Source organism: Mangifera indica, chromosome 12, assembly GCF_011075055.1.
Source record: "Mangifera indica cultivar Alphonso chromosome 12, CATAS_Mindica_2.1, whole genome shotgun sequence".
In the NCBI taxonomy this organism is placed as follows: Eukaryota; Viridiplantae; Streptophyta; class Magnoliopsida; order Sapindales; family Anacardiaceae; genus Mangifera; species Mangifera indica.
Genome location: NC_058148.1, coordinates 14,656,409 through 14,674,526, shown reverse-complemented (window position 1 = coordinate 14,674,526; position 18,118 = coordinate 14,656,409). Strand labels below are relative to the sequence as shown.

General features: G+C 34.7%; 3 protein-coding genes across 3 annotated transcripts; 1 reads left to right on the top strand and 2 right to left on the bottom strand.

Annotated features, from left to right (window-relative positions):
• Positions 1 to 61: 61 nt before the first annotated feature.
• LOC123192689 (zinc transport protein ZntB-like) lies at positions 62 to 5,960 on the bottom strand. Its single transcript, XM_044605332.1, has 8 exons — positions 5,389 to 5,960; positions 4,449 to 5,174; positions 3,680 to 3,868; positions 3,460 to 3,551; positions 2,608 to 2,667; positions 2,454 to 2,523; positions 874 to 1,077; positions 62 to 591 (listed from the first exon to the last, which is right to left on the bottom strand). The coding sequence occupies exons 2-8, from the start codon at positions 5,172 to 5,174 to the stop codon at positions 217 to 219; spliced, it is 1,716 nt and encodes a 571-aa protein (XP_044461267.1). The 5' UTR covers positions 5,389 to 5,960; the 3' UTR covers positions 62 to 216.
• An 888-nt stretch (positions 5,961 to 6,848) lies between these two features.
• LOC123193064 (GBF-interacting protein 1-like) lies at positions 6,849 to 12,683 on the bottom strand. The gene is made up of 10 exons (XM_044605849.1): positions 12,261 to 12,683; positions 12,043 to 12,086; positions 11,724 to 11,838; positions 11,501 to 11,621; positions 10,116 to 10,750; positions 9,301 to 9,574; positions 8,947 to 9,226; positions 8,579 to 8,740; positions 7,614 to 8,078; positions 6,849 to 7,395 (listed from the first exon to the last, which is right to left on the bottom strand). Exons 1-10 carry the CDS (start codon positions 12,457 to 12,459, stop codon positions 7,102 to 7,104), a joined length of 2,589 nt encoding a protein of 862 aa, XP_044461784.1. The 5' UTR covers positions 12,460 to 12,683; the 3' UTR covers positions 6,849 to 7,101.
• Positions 12,684 to 15,551: 2,868 nt separating this feature from the next.
• Positions 15,552 to 17,880, top strand: LOC123193617 (glucan endo-1,3-beta-glucosidase 12-like). The gene is made up of 3 exons (XM_044606675.1): positions 15,552 to 15,741; positions 16,759 to 17,247; positions 17,348 to 17,880. The coding sequence occupies exons 1-3, from the start codon at positions 15,672 to 15,674 to the stop codon at positions 17,578 to 17,580; spliced, it is 792 nt and encodes a 263-aa protein (XP_044462610.1). The 5' UTR covers positions 15,552 to 15,671; the 3' UTR covers positions 17,581 to 17,880.
• The last annotated feature ends 238 nt before the right edge of the window (positions 17,881 to 18,118 follow it).

The following is an 18,118-nucleotide window of genomic DNA, read 5'->3' as shown; positions in this document are numbered from 1 at the left end:
AGACACACCCATGATATTGATCATGGAACAAATGAAAGAACAACGAGAAATTAATAGTGGATTTTCGTACCAATAAAAGAGCATCTTTTGACCTTTTTTATGAACTGTAACTCTACAAGTTAAGCTGAATATTCAACCTAGATTTCCTTTTGGTAGGGAGCCATAGCAATCTGAGACAAAATCATCTACAGACTTTGAAAAATATTCTTCACTGAATTACAATGTATTATGTGAGAAAACATCTCCAGCAGTAGGTGGCAAATTATTCCGGGAATGATAATTTTTTTTAACCTGAGCATGAGTCTCTGCCTCGTGCTGAAACTTCTTGACCACTTCTTGCAGCTCCGACTTCCTAATTTCAACTTGCTGCTCCGTGATAGGCTTTTTCAACCCTAGGCAAGTCAATCCAACTGCAATCAGAACAATTCCTATGACGAAAATAATGGCTGCAAACAAACCAAATGCGTATGGTGTATTCTCTGCTCCGGGAATTCCGTCCACATTTATCCCAAACAGCCCAGTGAGGATTGTGAGAACAACACCACCGCCCCCAAAAACTGTCAAGTTATGAGTTACTCTAAGGCTCCTGTCCTGAATGACAAACAGATTAAATTAATCCAGGTAAAAGGAATACCACATGGTTATGAAAACCAGATCATACCAGCCAATCAACTGGAATTTGGCGGCAAGTTCAGTCCGGTTGAACAGTCTAATGGTTTTCAATGATATGCTGATGTTAGCATATCAAGTCCCAACATTTTGGGTAATGGTCAAACACCATCAGTTGGATTGAGAAAACCCGAACCGAGCTTTTGACCTTAGAACATTGGTATACTAGAGTTTACTGAATAGATTTAGTTTTTGTGCACAAACCTGTAACCATGCACGCATAGTGCTTTGCATAACATCTTGAATGGTAAACAAGCGACCACGGACTGCTTCTTGCTCCTCAATCATTTCCCTTGTCGATTTTCTTATTCCTTCTATCAAGCTTCTACATACATTTCCCCTCAAATGTTGATGAAGCTCAAACACAATTTCCTCCCTTGCGTGGAGTGACCATTTAACTCTGATAACCTGCAGTCTCGAAATGCAAAATTGCAAGATAGACGAATGAACAATCAACCATAAAGAAACAAGGAAGCTCCACCGAGGCAAATAGTAGAATTTCAATTCACATACTCTGTTGGACTCCTAGATTAAAAGAAATCTGGAAATGTGAAATATCATAGTTAATTGCTAGAGACTGGTATTTCTCAGAAAACAACACTACAAATGCAGTTCACATATGGAAAGCAGTGCGCATAACCACCAGGTAGTGATAGATATGCAAATCTTACTTGAATCATTGAGCCAACAGAGTTACTTGTGCCATGGAAATCCATGATAAACTCACTGTGGAATTAATCAAAAGCAATGATAGCAATATGAACATAACTGGTATACTTTCAATAGTTGTTACAACTTCCCGGCAATAAGTGCAAGAATTCAATTACTAGAAAAGCCCTTCAAAGTATATCTAAGATGCATTACTAGATCTAAGATCTAAAAAGACTAATTTCCTCCAAACTATGATTTTCCTTTCCAGTTTCTAAGCAATCTATGTATAAATTTGCATGAGCAAAACCTTCAAAGTATATCTAAGGGGGCGTTTGGTTTGGGTAATATTTTATTACTAAAATAGGGAGATTATTTTGAAGATAGATTACTTAGAAAATTACTGAGTATAAATGATTACTATGTTTAATAAAATTTGATAAATATAAATAATTATTGTGTTTAGTTAAAGGTAATAAAAGAATACTAGTAAATTATTTTAATAAAATACCCTTGAATATAATTATTTTAAATATTTTTATATTATTTGTTATATTAATTAAAAATAAATTTATTTTTATCTCAAAAAATTAATAAATAATAATATAATTATAATAAAATTACAATTACCTTAGTAATTTTTTAATATTTAAGGTGAATATAATAATCAAATTATCACCTAAATTATCTGTCACGTCAGCATTAATAATAGAAGATTATCATAATCCTTTATAATCTCTTATTACTGACAAATCAAACAAGATAATGTAATTAATAAAACATAAATTATCAAAATAATCTTTCAATCTCTAGAACCAAATGGCCTCTAATAGTTAAATTCTTTCATCTTCCGTTACCAATAGAAACTATACGTGATCAGGGAAACCACATACTAGCCCCAACCACATCAAAAGCAAATGATAAGTATATCATTTTAAATGCGTCAATAATAAAGGAGATGTTGAATCAAGTTTGTTAAGTATATAGCAAATTTAGATCACATTATTTGTAAATTAGGCAGCAGTCATGAGTTGCAAGAATTAAATACATTCAAGTTGATAAATGATAGTAGTTCTGCAGCAACCAAGTCTTCATTCTAGGAAGAGACTTGAACATAATACCGAAAAGATTCATACCTGTCTTGAAAGCCTTCTGATTTCCTGGTTTAAAATAATACCGAAAAGATTTATATCTTCGAGGTTCCTTCTGATGGCAGAGAATTATTTGCCAAGTACGTTAATCAACAAAATGAACTTGATTTGAAAAAATGGTTATATGTCTTTAAAATACCTGTCCATAAACTTCAACTCGATCTCATCTGCAGCCCCAAATATGTTCTTGCGAAATAACCTGCATTATATTATGAAGGTAGAAGGATGAACCTAAGTCAAGCACTTCAAATCTGCTAAAACAGCTGGTCTTATACAAATTCTTGTGAGTGATTTTTATTTGTTAATAAAAAGCTCAGTGATTTGGATACAAAAACCAATGCTTGATTTTTTTACTAATGCAACTCAAAGTTTATCCAAGAGACTGACTTATTCATTTAAACATGGTTTGATGTATAACAAAGGAGGAAACCACTCATTTACAAGGAAAAATTGTGATCATATAAATGAATGAGGAGAAATAATTATTCCCATTTTGTGTCAGCATTGCAATAAAAACTAAATTAATTTATTGATTAGATTATCTTCTTTTTGTAAAATAATTACAGTGGCTTAAATTTATCTTTAAAATAATAATCAACCTTTCAAACATGTCAAGAAAGTCTTTCTTATGCCCATCGCAAATGTGCCCGACCAATCACGAGACGTGCACAAGCCACATGCACTGATATGGTATGCCTTATTGGTTGAGCACACAAGTGCCAGCAAATGGAAGACTTTCTTATCAATTAATATTCTATCAGAAGACAAAATGTCAGATGCATATGCATGAAAGAGGAATGGGCATCAGTTAGCCAACGAACATTAAGGGATCCATATTGTAGTTTTGTTGGGTGAAATGATGCAGTTATGCAATTTCCTTAATTTGTTCTTATATTTTTATGATTGGCACTTTGCCACTTGACAAGATGGATGTAAATTATAGAAGTCCGTAAAATTGCCATTCTCCACGGTCTATGTAATATAACATTACCTATCATCCCATCTACTAAGACGGCAAACCAGGTGTGCTATGACTTCATGCACTGTTCTCGGTACATTATAACCTCCGACCAGAAGAAGCTCCTAAACCAAACAGAGCACAAAAGATATAGCCAGTAATGAACTAAAATTTTGATATTGAATGCATATTAAATCAGGCTTTGTCAATAGACAATAGATCACTAAAGCGATTTGAATCCACCATGAAAAACCTGAACTTCAGTGATACCCAGAATGTTGCTCCTTGAAACCTTTCCTTTTATGTGCAATGCAGTTATAAGGAAGTTTTGTGCTTGCCAAGAACGAAGTACAATGGGGATATCATCCTCATTTGCTTTTGGATCACCAACTGATTGACCCAAGAGTTCAAATAAAAGCCCTCCAGCAACTCTAACAGGAACCTGAATAAAGAATGAAAGATAAAAAGCAACCAAATGAAGCCAGGTTCCATTAAAATCTGAAATAAGAAGACAGCATTTCCTTCCAAAACACATTATCAGCTTATCTCCTATTAGAAAAAGAACTCTCAAGCAAACACTACTAAAATGCCAAGTTACTTATCATATGATGGCTAAATCGCACACAAAATAAAGAATACTTCCCATTCATCACCCGCAGATCTTCAAGGCTGGGATCCATAGCCAAACTCTGAGAATTACTAATAATTTGCATCTTCTTAATACTACATATTCAATTCCATACAGGTGCGAATATCTGTTATTCTTAGATAAATGCATCACAATCAGTAAAATTAATTCTAGCTATGATATTAGCATGTCCAACATTAAACAACAATAAATCTATGTGTACTTATATTGAATACTAAATTGGATACCAATAATAACATGTAACTATTTGATTTAGTGATTTTAAATTAACAATAAAGTAACATCTAATTACATATTGACACATTATCACTGGTATCCAAATTGGTTTTTATTATAAGTGCAAATAACATTACTCATAAAACGATCTATCTACCTCATAAAGAATGTGTTTCATCCGTTCACTTATCAGTCGACTCTCATCTCTCAAGGCTAAACTGATGGCAGGGTGCAACCACTGAGAATTATTGAGCCATGCCTGAATAGATGGGTGGTTTGCATCGACATGGCACCACCATATGGGCCCTGCAGGGTTCTCCCAATAAGGAGCAGCTATATCTGCAACAGTAATGTCACCTTCATCATCCACTAGATCCAATTGCTGCTGAAACCATCCACCATCAACTTGCACTTTTTGAACAAGTTCGGAAATTCTAGCCCACCCAATAGGAACCCAACGACTGCCATCATATCTTTCAACGGAATAAAATGGGTCTACTTTATGGATATGACCATCTCTATAATCATAAAAGGGAGAAAACTGATTGCTTCTCAATTCAGTAAGGGATGATGACTCCAATAATTTGTTCCTGTTCACTCCTGAGAAAGAGGCCTCACTTAGTTCATTTGATGGAACTTGCATTTTTAGATTGTCACCATCTAACTGTCTACTTGGAAACTTTGAACTAGATTTTGAGTTCATTGATCTTCTACGACCCGGAATAAATTCAAAAGCACAAAGAAGCCCGTCTGTCCAAAGTTCACACGAGGGGGTAACATCTCTACTGGCATAATTCTGATGACTTCCAGTTCCAGATTGCGTCATTTTATTGTCATCAGAAATGGAGTGATCCTCACTCATGTCACTCCTTTTATGTTCCATCTATGCCCATGAAAAAGCAAATTAGTAAATGGATGATAAACAAAGAAAAATATCAGCATTGAGTCACTACTTTCCTACATTTTCTTCCACTCATCAACCTCCACAACTAAAAAAATTTCATCAAACAAATAAACGATATAGATTGAGTCACTCATATTCATGTTAAACTGAACACAAGAAGAAAATGCGAAAGAAAAACAGAGAGCTACTTTACCAGTAATCACGACGAAACTTAACGGAGAATGCGGAACGACAGCGTCAACACCAACTGTTCCAATAAAGTTGCAACAGAAGCAAATGAACAAGTAAAGCGATGCAAGTGAAATATATGCTTATATATGCTTACATAGCAAGCAAAGAATATTGAAAATTAGAACAGAAAATTGAAGAAAGAAAAGAGAATGCATTAAAGCAAAGAGACGGTTTAATCTACACTTTAGAGCTAGTAGTAGTATGATGTGTAAAGTGCACTAAAATGCGCGATGCTGATAACATGCGCCAAAGGTACTCGCTCAAGCTCAGCGAGCGTAACTGTGTTGTATCTTCTGTACTGTCAACTGCTGCTGCTAACGTCGCCTGCGACTGTGGCGTTGGCTGGTTAACGGCTACCATTTTTATGACACGTGACGCTCTTTACGTGATTATGTGATAGACTCTGGCCAGTAGAGAGGAGTTTAAAGGAGTCAATTTATTCAATCACACCACACGCGATAGGCCACCGTCCAGAGAAAAACCAAATAAAAGAGAACGAAGGCCTAATGACTATTTTTTTCAATTTCCCAATCAAGATATGGCGAATTGCCAATGCATCCTTTTAATTTAAAAAGTTTATTTTTCGACCCCTTCATCTATCCTTGTTAATAAATTATATTTGATTTCAATATAAATTAGGATTTTATCCTATGAAAATACCCTCATCATTTAATACAAATTATTTTTATTAATTTTATGAGAAGTACAAAAATACCCCTATAAAAAATGAAAACTAAATTTTATTTATTTATCAATTTATTCTCCAATTATTATAATTTTTTATTTTTCTCTTTTAATGATTATAATATTTTTTAATAACACTATCAACCATCATATTCTTCTAAACAACTTTTCCATTGATCATCCTTCTCTTTTTATGGTGTTCATCTCTACTATTCAATTTTTTAAATTTCTTAGAAAAATCTTTCAATCCTCCTAAATTTACATATATTTGAATTGAAAAGAAATAAATTAACGAAAAAGGAGAGATACTTGCATTCATTAAAAAAATGTGTTTGAAAAAAAAGATAAATTAATATCCATTAAAACTATAGAATGGGAGACACACTAATGGAAAAATAAGTATAAAAAGAGTGAAAGGGATAAATTGTTATTTATTGTATAGAATGAAATGGAACAAGAAAATAGAAAAGAGAATCATGAAAAAAAATGAGAAAATCTGAATAAGAAAAATGTACATACTTCCAATATTTTTTAATTATTGTTTCTTAAATTTTCTTAAAATATTTTTTTCCTTTCCCACCTAACATAATTCACTAAATAAAGATTTTGACTTTTCTACTTAAAAGGGTGGAAGTTTGTCATTCTACCAAACTTTGGGCGAAAATTGTTTGTCTGAAAAACAAGGGGGTAGAAAAAAAGTTTACACTATAACAAGGGAGAACAGGAGATGAGATGAGATGCGGCGAAGAACGAGCAGTCCACTAAGCCAAATTAGCACACATGTAAATGTTCCTAAGTTAACATGACCAACCCATAAATACTAAGAATACAACCTCATGGTACAGGGCAGTAGCGGCCACTCAAGGTCTCTTCAGACCATCACCAATTTTCCATATATATTTTAAATTATTTTTCAATTGAACAAATTCGCCTTTAATTGCCCACTTTCAAACTCACTGCAATGCCCTGAAAAACCACGAGGTGATTTTGATTAGTAACTGTTTTGCCATAACTGCTGGGTCTGCTTTGACGGTTGAGCTTGAGAGCCACCGAGGGATGATGCATCTCTAGGGTTTTGCTGCTGATGTTCCAGCGACATTCCCGACTGGGAGTGGTAAAAATTTGGGTACCCAAGTGCCCCAAAATGTTGTGATGGCTGCTGACTTTGCCGGAACCCAGCAGGCTGCTGATTCTGACCCTGGAAGCTGTTGTAATATGTGCTAGGTGGTACGCCTGACATTGTCCGTGAGCCAGGTCCGTGAACCCACATCCCTGAGTTATCATTCTGGCCAAGGAACAAAGGATAAATAATTTTCAGAAGCTGCTACAGAATAAAATTACCGTGCACCGAAGAATATCAAATATAGAAAGGTTCCTGTTACTCTCACTACCACAATGATGAGATCCACTTTTAGTATAAAACTCGTATTTAAAATTGTTGTAAGCAAAATGCCAGTTTATCATGAGGTTTTATGATGGTCATTAAAGAGATTATTATATTACCTGTTGAAGTGAGATTAGATGATTACTGTCCTTGTATTGAGAACTTAAAATATCATCATAGCCAATTGTTGTGCCTGCAGGAGCAGCGGGCGTATTCAGAGGAAAGTTTCCTCCAGGAATGTTGGTTGAACTCCCAAACCCATAGCCAGAGGGAATAGCAGCAGACTGAGGCAAGCTGCTGACGGAAACACTATTCTTGTATTGTGGGAGCACTGGTGCCCCTAGAGACTGATGGTATGTGCTATTACCAGCAAATGCCTGTTGAAAAGCTGATGGCATATACGTGTAACTCTGAGCAACAAAAGGATAACTGATCATATTCGCAAAATGCCCCAAAGGAAGACTAGGTTGGGGAAAAGCGTGAACAGCAAGGTGTTGCGGAAGAGCCGGTCCTGTAGCAGTGCTAGCACCTGGCAGTGTCTGTGGACTTGGTTGAGGTGTAGAAATACTACTTCCTCTTAAAGCCTGAATATGCATGGAAATAATTCAGAACAATGAAGAAATAATGAGATCTCTACCACATTTTAGTCATTTGAACTAGGCTCCCATAAAACAGCTACTGACAGTGTCCTGTCACAAATATCATATTTTCTTCAAACAAGCAAGTAAAATAATTATTTCAAACCTCAATACAAAGGAAAAATCAGAGAATTAATTGAAGCTATCAGACATGTTATTACCCCTATTAACATTCAAAAGAGCACATCATAGCTATTCTTAATAAGACTTGATATCTCTCAAAGCAGATAACCTTCTTAGATGATACTAAAACTGTCATGAGAAGCAGCATTTGTATGTAAGCCATTCTCCAATTTTATTCAAATTAATTGTTAAATCTTCATTTTTAAATGCAACTAGAATTTACCAAGACAATTTAAGTTATAACAAAAAAATTATTCAAGTAAATTTAACTCTCAAATGCATTATAATTTACGATGTTGGATGAGACAGAACAAGGGTGGCACCTCTGGCATGGAAATGGCTGGACCATTGATGGAAGAAGCCGTGTTGCTGTACTTTGTTGGCATTGATTGTGCCACAGGGAAGGGCGAGTACTGAAGGTCAGGCTCTCTCACAGTTTGAACAGTTGATGCCAACAAGGTACTAGGCAGTGAATTGGTATATGGCTGCAACAATATACAAAGAGACATTCAACCAACCAATCGAATGATTCCAGGAAGTTTCTCTTTAAAATGAAACCTAGATCAACCTAAATACGACTCCACAAAATTATTTAACACTTTGTTCCTTTGGAATCAACTAGTTCTCCTTGTTTTCACTATGCCAACCATCACATATATTTTTAAAGTGAAGACTATGAGTTTGCTATTACCATCATGCTAGGGAATGGAGCAAGATTCTGCATCTGAGAGCTTGCTTGCTGAGGAGGAAACGCAGTATGCAACTGCTGGGCATTTTCATAAGGATAACCAGGCGCAGATGAAGGAAATGCATATTGGTCTTCCTGGGCAACTTCAGGGGTTTCCTGTTTCAACAACTCTGGCTGTGAAACAGAAGGATGATCATAATCCCCAGCAGTCACATTAGGTCTATGTACTATATTAGCATCTGAGGTGCTTCTGAGATGCTCATCTTCATAATACTCAGGATTTCTGCATAAAAACAAGTTAAGGTTATTACAAGTTATAAAAGAAACTAGTACATTCTGGACATGCCAAAGGCGTACCTAGTCTCAGTGTGAGCAATTGATGACCCATCTGCTGGTTCAGATACCTCCTCCAAGTTACTTTTCAAGGGCCTAGATGCATATGGCCCAGAAAAAGTAGAACCAATGCCAGACCCAAAACTTCCGAAGCTCAGGTGTGAGCAGTCAGGAGTATGCACTTGGAGGTGATCTGGTATTATTACTGAGGGGTTATCCTCTTCAGGTGGTGGCCCTTGATCCTCATTCTGTAAATTAAGTTGCTGCAGCTTCGCAGTCACTGAAGAACTATCTTCAGCTGAAATTTAAGAAAAAAGAAATGAAAAGCTGTAAATTTTAGTCGACTCCATGGAAAAAGCAAGTAATCATGATGACAAAAATCATATGTATCATAGTGGTATTAGTTCCAAAAATCAAAGTGAAAGAGATGTAGAAATTTTGGGGAACCCATAACCCTGGAGCAAAGGGGGTTGGTCCAAATATATCAGGTGTAAAATTGGAATTGATAACTCATTTACTGCACGTTTGATAATGAAACACAAACAAAAAAATAACTAAAAAAAGACTAATCAAATGGAAGTGCTATCATCAACTGATTGTAGTCACAGTTTATGATTGAATTAACCATGATGACCAACTCCATGTCTTAGTTCAACACTTCAATCAGTAGGCATATATCATGGAGTTTGGAGCCAACCACAAAATCATGTCAAGGACTAAATAACACAGAAATAATCTTAATTACTTAAAAAAAAAATTTCAAAAAAGTATGCATTTGCAACCAAAAGTTAAACTGTATTGGCACATAGTATAACTGATCAAGTAAGCATCACACTAACCTTCATCATGCTCAAAAGCATGCCTGTGAGACTGGTAGGAACTCATGTTATTGTACAAGTTGTTATCAAAAATAGTCGACCCTCCAGAATTATCCTCAGGTATATTTCTACTAGATACAGAGGCAGCTCCAATATGGTTTGCACTAAGAGTTTCCTCAATGTCATCCTCATCCTCCTGAACCTCATCCAACTGGGACTTTATTTGTTGATCAGTACTATCCAGGGACAAGTTAGATTGATTTGTATACAGCTCAGAGGGTGCCGGTGCCTCTAGGACAGATGACACATTTGGCAGCTGCTCAATTGAGGGCCATTCATCATTGGGAGGAGCATGCCGGATCATGGCATCACCTATATCAGTGTTTATGTCTGCCACCTTGGTAGGATAATCTTGTGATGAATGCCTATCATGATGTGATGCTGCTGAAGGGGGTTCCACAACATGGTGATTATTAACATTGTAGAGAGGTGGTGCCTTGCTTTGTGGCCTACCCATCTTCACAATATCAGCCATTGATACTTGACCAGGAACACCCAACCAGGCAGATTGAACTCCAGAAGAAGGCTGCGAAGATGAAGAAATCCCATCACCTGGGACCGCTGTAAATACTTTATTTTCTGAGGCCACAGCATCACTGCATCAGATGAGGAAGAGAAATCATCATGGTACAGCTAATAAATTGAACAACCTAATAAATGAAAATTATTATAAATTAGGACAACCCAAGAAAAATCTTCATCCACAGGAAACTGATGCTTTCTGTATACCTAAATCATACATAGGTACGCTTTGCAAGACATATGTCAATCCAAATGCAAAAAAGAAAGAGATAATAAAAAACGAATCATTTCACTTCATCATCTGCAATATTTTTGTTCTATTAGTTGCATAGGGAGCATGTGTGTTGTCTGTATGAGCTGGTTCATTTCTTGTTCAGGGCTTTCTGGGTGGTTAGGCAGGGAATATCCTCCAATAAGTTTACTTACGCTTTAGTTGGACTATGGTGCTTTCATATCTGACTCCCAAGAGCTTGGGTTTAAAATATCTTTGTGTGAGACAATGAAAACTGATGTCCGTTGTGGTAGGAAAATGATTTGAGAAGCTGAAATTTCTATGATAGTTTTTATGTTAAGTAGATCACATTTGCTCCAACTATAAAAGTAAATAACCAAACAGAATTAATTTGCAGACTCCCAAACCACATATCTAAAACTATGTTCTTCAGACACCAAAAATGGAGTCAAATTCAGTGTAAGTACTTCTGTTAAATAAATGCCGATGTTAGCTTAGAATATAATAGTAAACATCATGACATTGTTATACAACTTCTCAATAGAAAAAAGGCAGAAGGCATTTATCACTATGAGATTTTAAGAGGAAAAACCCGTGGGATTGAGGTCGCCAATTATTTGCCACCAATCCAGCAGCAGAAGATGAAGGACCAGCATAGCCATGTATTCCATTCTCCTTCTTAAAAGTAGGTTTACTATGCAAACTGCCTGGCTCTGAATAGATAAAAAATATATCAATAAGGATATGTTCATCAAGACTCCCAACTAAATAAATGCTAGCCTACTGCCAAAATTTGCAATACACAGCCCTCTTACCACTAGAACCAAACTGGACTGAACCAGCGCGCCCAGAATATCGATCAGCACCACCCCTACCACCACGGTTTGAGTTACCAGCTCCACGAGACCTGGAATCCGTGGTATCCTTACTCTGAAAGGACAAAAGAAAGTCAAGTTATAAACCCATAACAAGAATGTTCTTTATCAAGTAGCAACAAATCAAGTGCAAAGAACTCCCAAGCACGTAGCAAGTTGATCTTCTTCTACCACTTAAAATCATAACCGAAATAATTCAAACCGAGTAAAAGCATTAGAAATACATCAAAGAACATATTTTGCATATTTTTCCACACACCTCTTTTCGTTTGTCTCGCTTGCTCTTCACCTCACGAAAAGGATCTGCATAGTTGAAAAAACACACAAACAGATGTTAAAGTGAACTTCTATAAATTATCAGCGTCCCTTAATTAGTTTACAGCCGAGTGAAATCGCAAATTTTGAGCAAACCTAACAGCACTTAGATAAAGAAAACAGAAAAAAATTTAATGAATTAAAAAAGAAAAAGTGAATGACCTTGAGTGAGGAGGCGATTAACGGCTTCGTTAGGGTCCATGTTACAGTCTTTAAGCACGGCGTAGATCTCGGTCTCAGGACAGTTAACAATCTCCTTCAAACTCTGGACCATCTTCCTACACACAGCCGGGATGGTCGAAATTCCATTATTGCCCTTCCCGACTCCGCCTCCTCCTCCTCCTCCTCCCTTGCCACTCATTTTCTCCCTTCCGCTTACTCACTCGGATCTGACTATCGGCTTCAAAACGGCGTTGTTTCCTTGCTCCGTTGGCAGCGAAGATTAATCAGAAGAAGATTTATACTCCCCCTCTCATGCACCGAAAAAATAAACCCTCTCGCTCTTTCTCTCTCTCTCCCTTTAAACTAAACTCTCTCTCTCTCTCTCTGCGTCCAATTTTTTTTCTGTTTTTTTGGGGAAGAACGATATTTATTGTATTTCGTTTTAATTTTTGGTTTTAAAAGAATCTGTTGTCGTTGTTCTTTCTCTTTATTCATAAATTAATTTTATTAATCTAATAATAATTAAAAAAGAAAACTAACTTACTTTAAATCAAAATAATGTCATACTCAATGTCCTTTGCTTAGTATTAAGCGGGAAATTGTACCGTCCTAAATATATTATGATAAATTTGTAATTAGAGTGTTCTAATAATTAACAAAGTAATAAAATAATATAAATAAGAAAAGTTTTGTTAGTCGTTCAGTTTACTAAGAAAAACTATGTTGACTTCACTGGTATTACTCTTTTTACCGTATGTTAAATATGAACAATTACAAGAAGGTTATACATGCGTATATATTAGGTATATAAATAAGTATATAAATAAAAAAATATAATTATATAATTAAGAGTTATTTTATTTTTAATTTAAAATTAATTAATAAATTATCTATATATTATTTATATATCAAAAATATTTTTTTATTTATAGAACCTTTTCTATTTGTTATTTTAAATTTTTTAATTTAAATCAAATTAAGTCGGAGTTTTTCAAATTTCCACTTTCGGTATTCTAAATGAACTTCCAATAAGAAAAGTGGTGACGACGCGCTTAGAAAGAGAATGATGGATAAAAATGATTGTGCTTTATTATTTTTATGTTTATCCTGTGAAGATTTAATCATAATATTATAATTTTTGAGTGCGTAGCAGATTATAAATATGAACACGTAGGCAGGCTGGCTACCTACCGTGGACTGATTGAACGTGGTCTCGTATTTGTGCTTCAGGTGGGCTGGGCCCGGTCCGGTGGGTTATATTTTGAGACTTGGACCTAAGAGCCGCTGGGACCTTATTGGATTTATTCAAGGGGCAATCATAATCAGCTGACGAGAACCGATCTTATTATAACAATTTTATAACATGATCGTTACCCACCACTATTACGAAAGGAAAAATTAATTCGTACTATGTTATAGTTCAAGGAACACATGTCAAAGGAGTCCAACCAACCTCTGGTACTGTTTGGTAGTTGCATGGGCCGGTATTTAGGGCTTTACAGTCCAATTTGCAGGCTGATTGGCCTTTTTTAATATAAAAAACTTTAAAAATAAATATAATATATAATAGGCCAAAGAATTTATTCCCACCTAAAATTGACTTCTTTTTTTTTCAAATTCTCATTTATTATCCCTTAAAAGTTTAAATATTCGTTTTAACTATTAAATTTATTAATTTTAAAAATAAAATAATCACTTAACTAATAATATTATAAAATAATAATAATAAAATTTTATCTATTTTTTCTTAAACCTTAAAAATTAATAATTTTTCTCATAGTAAATTTTAAAAAAATAATATTTTCTCTTTTAACATTTATTTTTCAATCTTTAACATCATCTCTGACTCTATCTACGATGGTCTCTCCCTCTACAAATCTCTCTCTCTTTATTTCTCCCCCAGGTTGTTTTCCAGACTAGGAAGATGAAGTCCCAACTTAGACAATGGTCAAAGAAAAAGATGGAAAAAGAGAGATCGTCAGAGAGCGAGAGAAAAAACATTAAAAGGGAGATGCTACAGAGAATGAAAAATAAACCTTAGAAAGAAAATTGTTACTTTTTAAAATTTAATATAGGAAAACTGATTAGTTTTTAGGATTTAAGGAGAAAATGAAATGAAATGAAATTTTAAAATTAATGAATTTAGTTAAATTTAACAATTGACAGATGAGTATTTGAATTTTTAAAATATAATTGATAAAAATTAAAAAAAAAAAAGTAAACCTTAGGTGGGAATAAGTCCTCTGACCTATATAATATATGATATATGATGGATGACCCACAAAAACACATAAATCAACAAATTTTAGGATAAGAATAAATTGGGTTGGCAATTTTCTTCTTTTAGGCAAATTTTAGGATAAGAGTCAATAGGATTGACAAATTTCTTCTTCTTCAATGCAATACAAAGTAAACTACACCAACTATGATTGTTTATTCAGTAAGTTAATATTCACTCTAAAATATTTATAATGTTAACTAATATTATTATTAGTTATTTTAGTGTTGACTTGGTTGGTCAAAAGATTGGTTTATGGACTCACTTAGTCTTCTTGTCGTTGACATAATTAAAATTTTAAAACAAGTTATATGACACTATCATGAAATCAATATAACTTGAGGGTTGAATTGTAATTTGATAATATTCACTAAGTTCAATAAAAATAAATCTAATTTAATAACTAAAATGATTTTTAGTTACGATCCAAACCAAATTATTTTAGTTATGATCCAAACCTGAGTTGGCACTAGCTCCCAGTCAGATTGTCTATTCTGATCAGGGTTTAAAACAGTGATGCTAACAATTAGCAAGACCAAATCACTTACTTTATATTATTCTCATACAAGGAATCCTATATATTTCCTTGCTTATGTACTCAATACACCTCAATGCCCTAAAATATATTGTTATTACTATCACTTACATCAACAATTACCACAAACTCAATCTCTACCCACATTTTACTTTTGATTCAGTCCCATGAAGAACAGTGGAAAGACAAGCTTATGAAGTGAAAAAGACAATGCCACACCACACCACCACTATCAAATTTATTATTAATTACTAATTAAACACATCTTAGATGTAAATTCCCAACATATCAATCTTTAATCTTTTCCCTCTTCCCACAAATTTTTTTCCTCTTTTGCACCTTCTCTTGCTTGCTAATCACAACTATCTAATCTAATGCCTCCTTTCTCAAGTTTTCTTTTATTCTTCTTCTTTCCTTCTCATATTTATATAACAATTCTACTTTACTTCATTCTTAATCTCTTCGTTGGAATAATAATACCCACCATTGGACCTCCTTCCTTGGTCTTGTTTTATTATATAACTTAGCTTCTATATCATTCTTATTCACAAACAAGATCAATTATAGTATTGTCCTTGAAGAAAACCAGCTTGGAGACATGGCTTCTTCTTCTACATTTCCTCTCCAATGTTTCACCATTCTTCTTTTGTATTTTGTCCTCACTTCAGGTAATCTACACTCATTTTGATCTGTTTCTTCAGCATGACAACAACTAAACATTTCAAAATTATATTCATAAATAGAAAGAAATCTGGCAGTTCATAGATGATCACGTTGCATTGCATGCATGCTAAATGAAATTGCATCTACAAGCAGCAAGGAGACTCTTGATTTCTAAATTGATTCCTCTCTCTTTCTCTCTTGTCCTTTTTTCCATTTTTGTGGTTGAAATTTTAAGCTAGTTTGAATATGGTGGTTGACACCTTTTTTCAATTAATTAATAGTATTGTTTGCTCATATCATTATGTAATTTAATATTGTTTTATTTTTAATTCAAAATTATTCAATTATATGATGACACACTAGCATTTGTATTCATATTTGTACTCATTATTAATACATAAGATTGTTTTTTCATAATATGAGACTAAAATATCAAATATAAAGGAAAGAAAACACACCCAAAAAAAAAAACACCTAATTAATTTGTTAGAAAAAAAAAACAATAAAGAACCCATTTTCCCCTCACATGGCCAAGCATAACAAATTGGTAGATTGAATCAAAAAGTTTTTGTTTCTTTTTCCTTTATCCATTTATTCTAAGCATCTTTTTTGAAAAAACAGTGGTAGAGCTAAAAATAAAACTTAAGGGATCCAGGTAAATAACAGTAAAATGTAGGGAGGTTATTGAATAGATAATGAAATATAAAGTGGTTAATGAAAATTTTAGGGATTTTATTGATATCTTGCATACACCATGGTAAAAAATTTTCAAAGTAAGAGGGGTCCGCTGATCCCCCTTGCCCCCTCCCTCCACCACTGTCTAGAACTTTTTGTTTGGTTTTGTACATGGCAGCAACATGTTATGTTATACTATTAGTTTATTCGGGACAAAGAATCTTACCTCAGAGTTCGGCAGTGAGATTGCATAATTCTTTGGCATCAAACTCAGCAACTTCTTTTCTTTCTTGAATGGAAGTGCAAAAAGAAAAGAAAAGAACTTACCTTGCTTTTAGTTTCTTCAGGTTCAAGTGTTGCAGAGAAACCTGAAATGGAAGGAATCCAGAAGGCCAGAAAACTAGAAAATGTAGGAGACCCATTGGCTACTCAATTTGATACAACTGTTCCCATCATTAACCCAACAAATTCAGGTAACAATCCGAACACTCCATTTATCAATGCAGCAGCAAACTCCTCGCCGCCGCCGCCGCCAACAACCACCATGACACCAATTACAAACCCAACTCCATACACAACACCTCCAGCATCATCAGGTGGCCAATGGTGCATTGCAAGCCCAACTGCTTCTGAAACCGCCTTGCAGACCGCTCTTGATTATACTTGTGGCTATGGAGGTGCAGATTGTTCTCAAATTCAACCAGGTGCAAGTTGCTATAATCCAAACACTGTCCGGGACCATGCTTCTTTTGCATTCAACAATTACTACCACAAGAATCCGGCTCCAACTAGCTGCGTTTTTGGAGGAGCAGCTCAACTTACAAGCACTGACCCGAGTAAGATCCATCAAAGAAGAAAATATATAAATGCTTCAATTGACAGAATTCAGTTCAGTCTTAGAAGTGTTCAACTTGTTAAATCCTTGAATGTTTGCAGGTAATGGAAACTGTCACTATCCATCAACCACAGGATCAACTCCACCAGCAAACATAACTCCTCCAGCAAACCCAACTCCAACAATCGCCAACCCTCCTCCATCTCCGACTACAACGAACCCATATATAACTCCAACAGGGCTCCCCAGCTCAGCCACTTCAGTGCCCTGCAGCCTGCTTCTGTTGGCCGCAACAGGGTTCATCTGTTCACTTCTTGCTGAAAATTATCTCTAAGAAGACAGGAAATCCATATTCTGCATAAAGATGGAGATTCCCTTGCTTGACACTACACTTGATGAAGTTGTAAGCCAGCAATGAGACCGACAAGAAGATGTTACTGCAAGGCTCTTTTCTCACCATAAGATTGATTACTATACTTGTATGTAATGCAATATTAGTTGAGAAAAGCAGCCTTGAAGAAATGAAGAAGATCTTAGAATCCTAAGGTTCTTGAACTCCTTAGACACAATGAAATAGCTACAATTTATCTGCAGTATTAACCAAATAAATTATTAGAGAGGCACTTTATATCTAGTCATTGTTAGATATCAAATCAACTTCTATTAATTCAACAAGATAGTAAACAAACTTCTCTCCAAATATATCCATTACAAGAAAAATATAATTATAATTTATGTTTTAACCAATCTTTTTAGACTCAAACTTGGCTTTAACCCAATTAATGAGTCAACTCGGGTTTTGATAAGTCTAATTAACTGTCAGACCAATATTGAATTATATAAAAATTAGAACAATATTCAACTAAACAAAA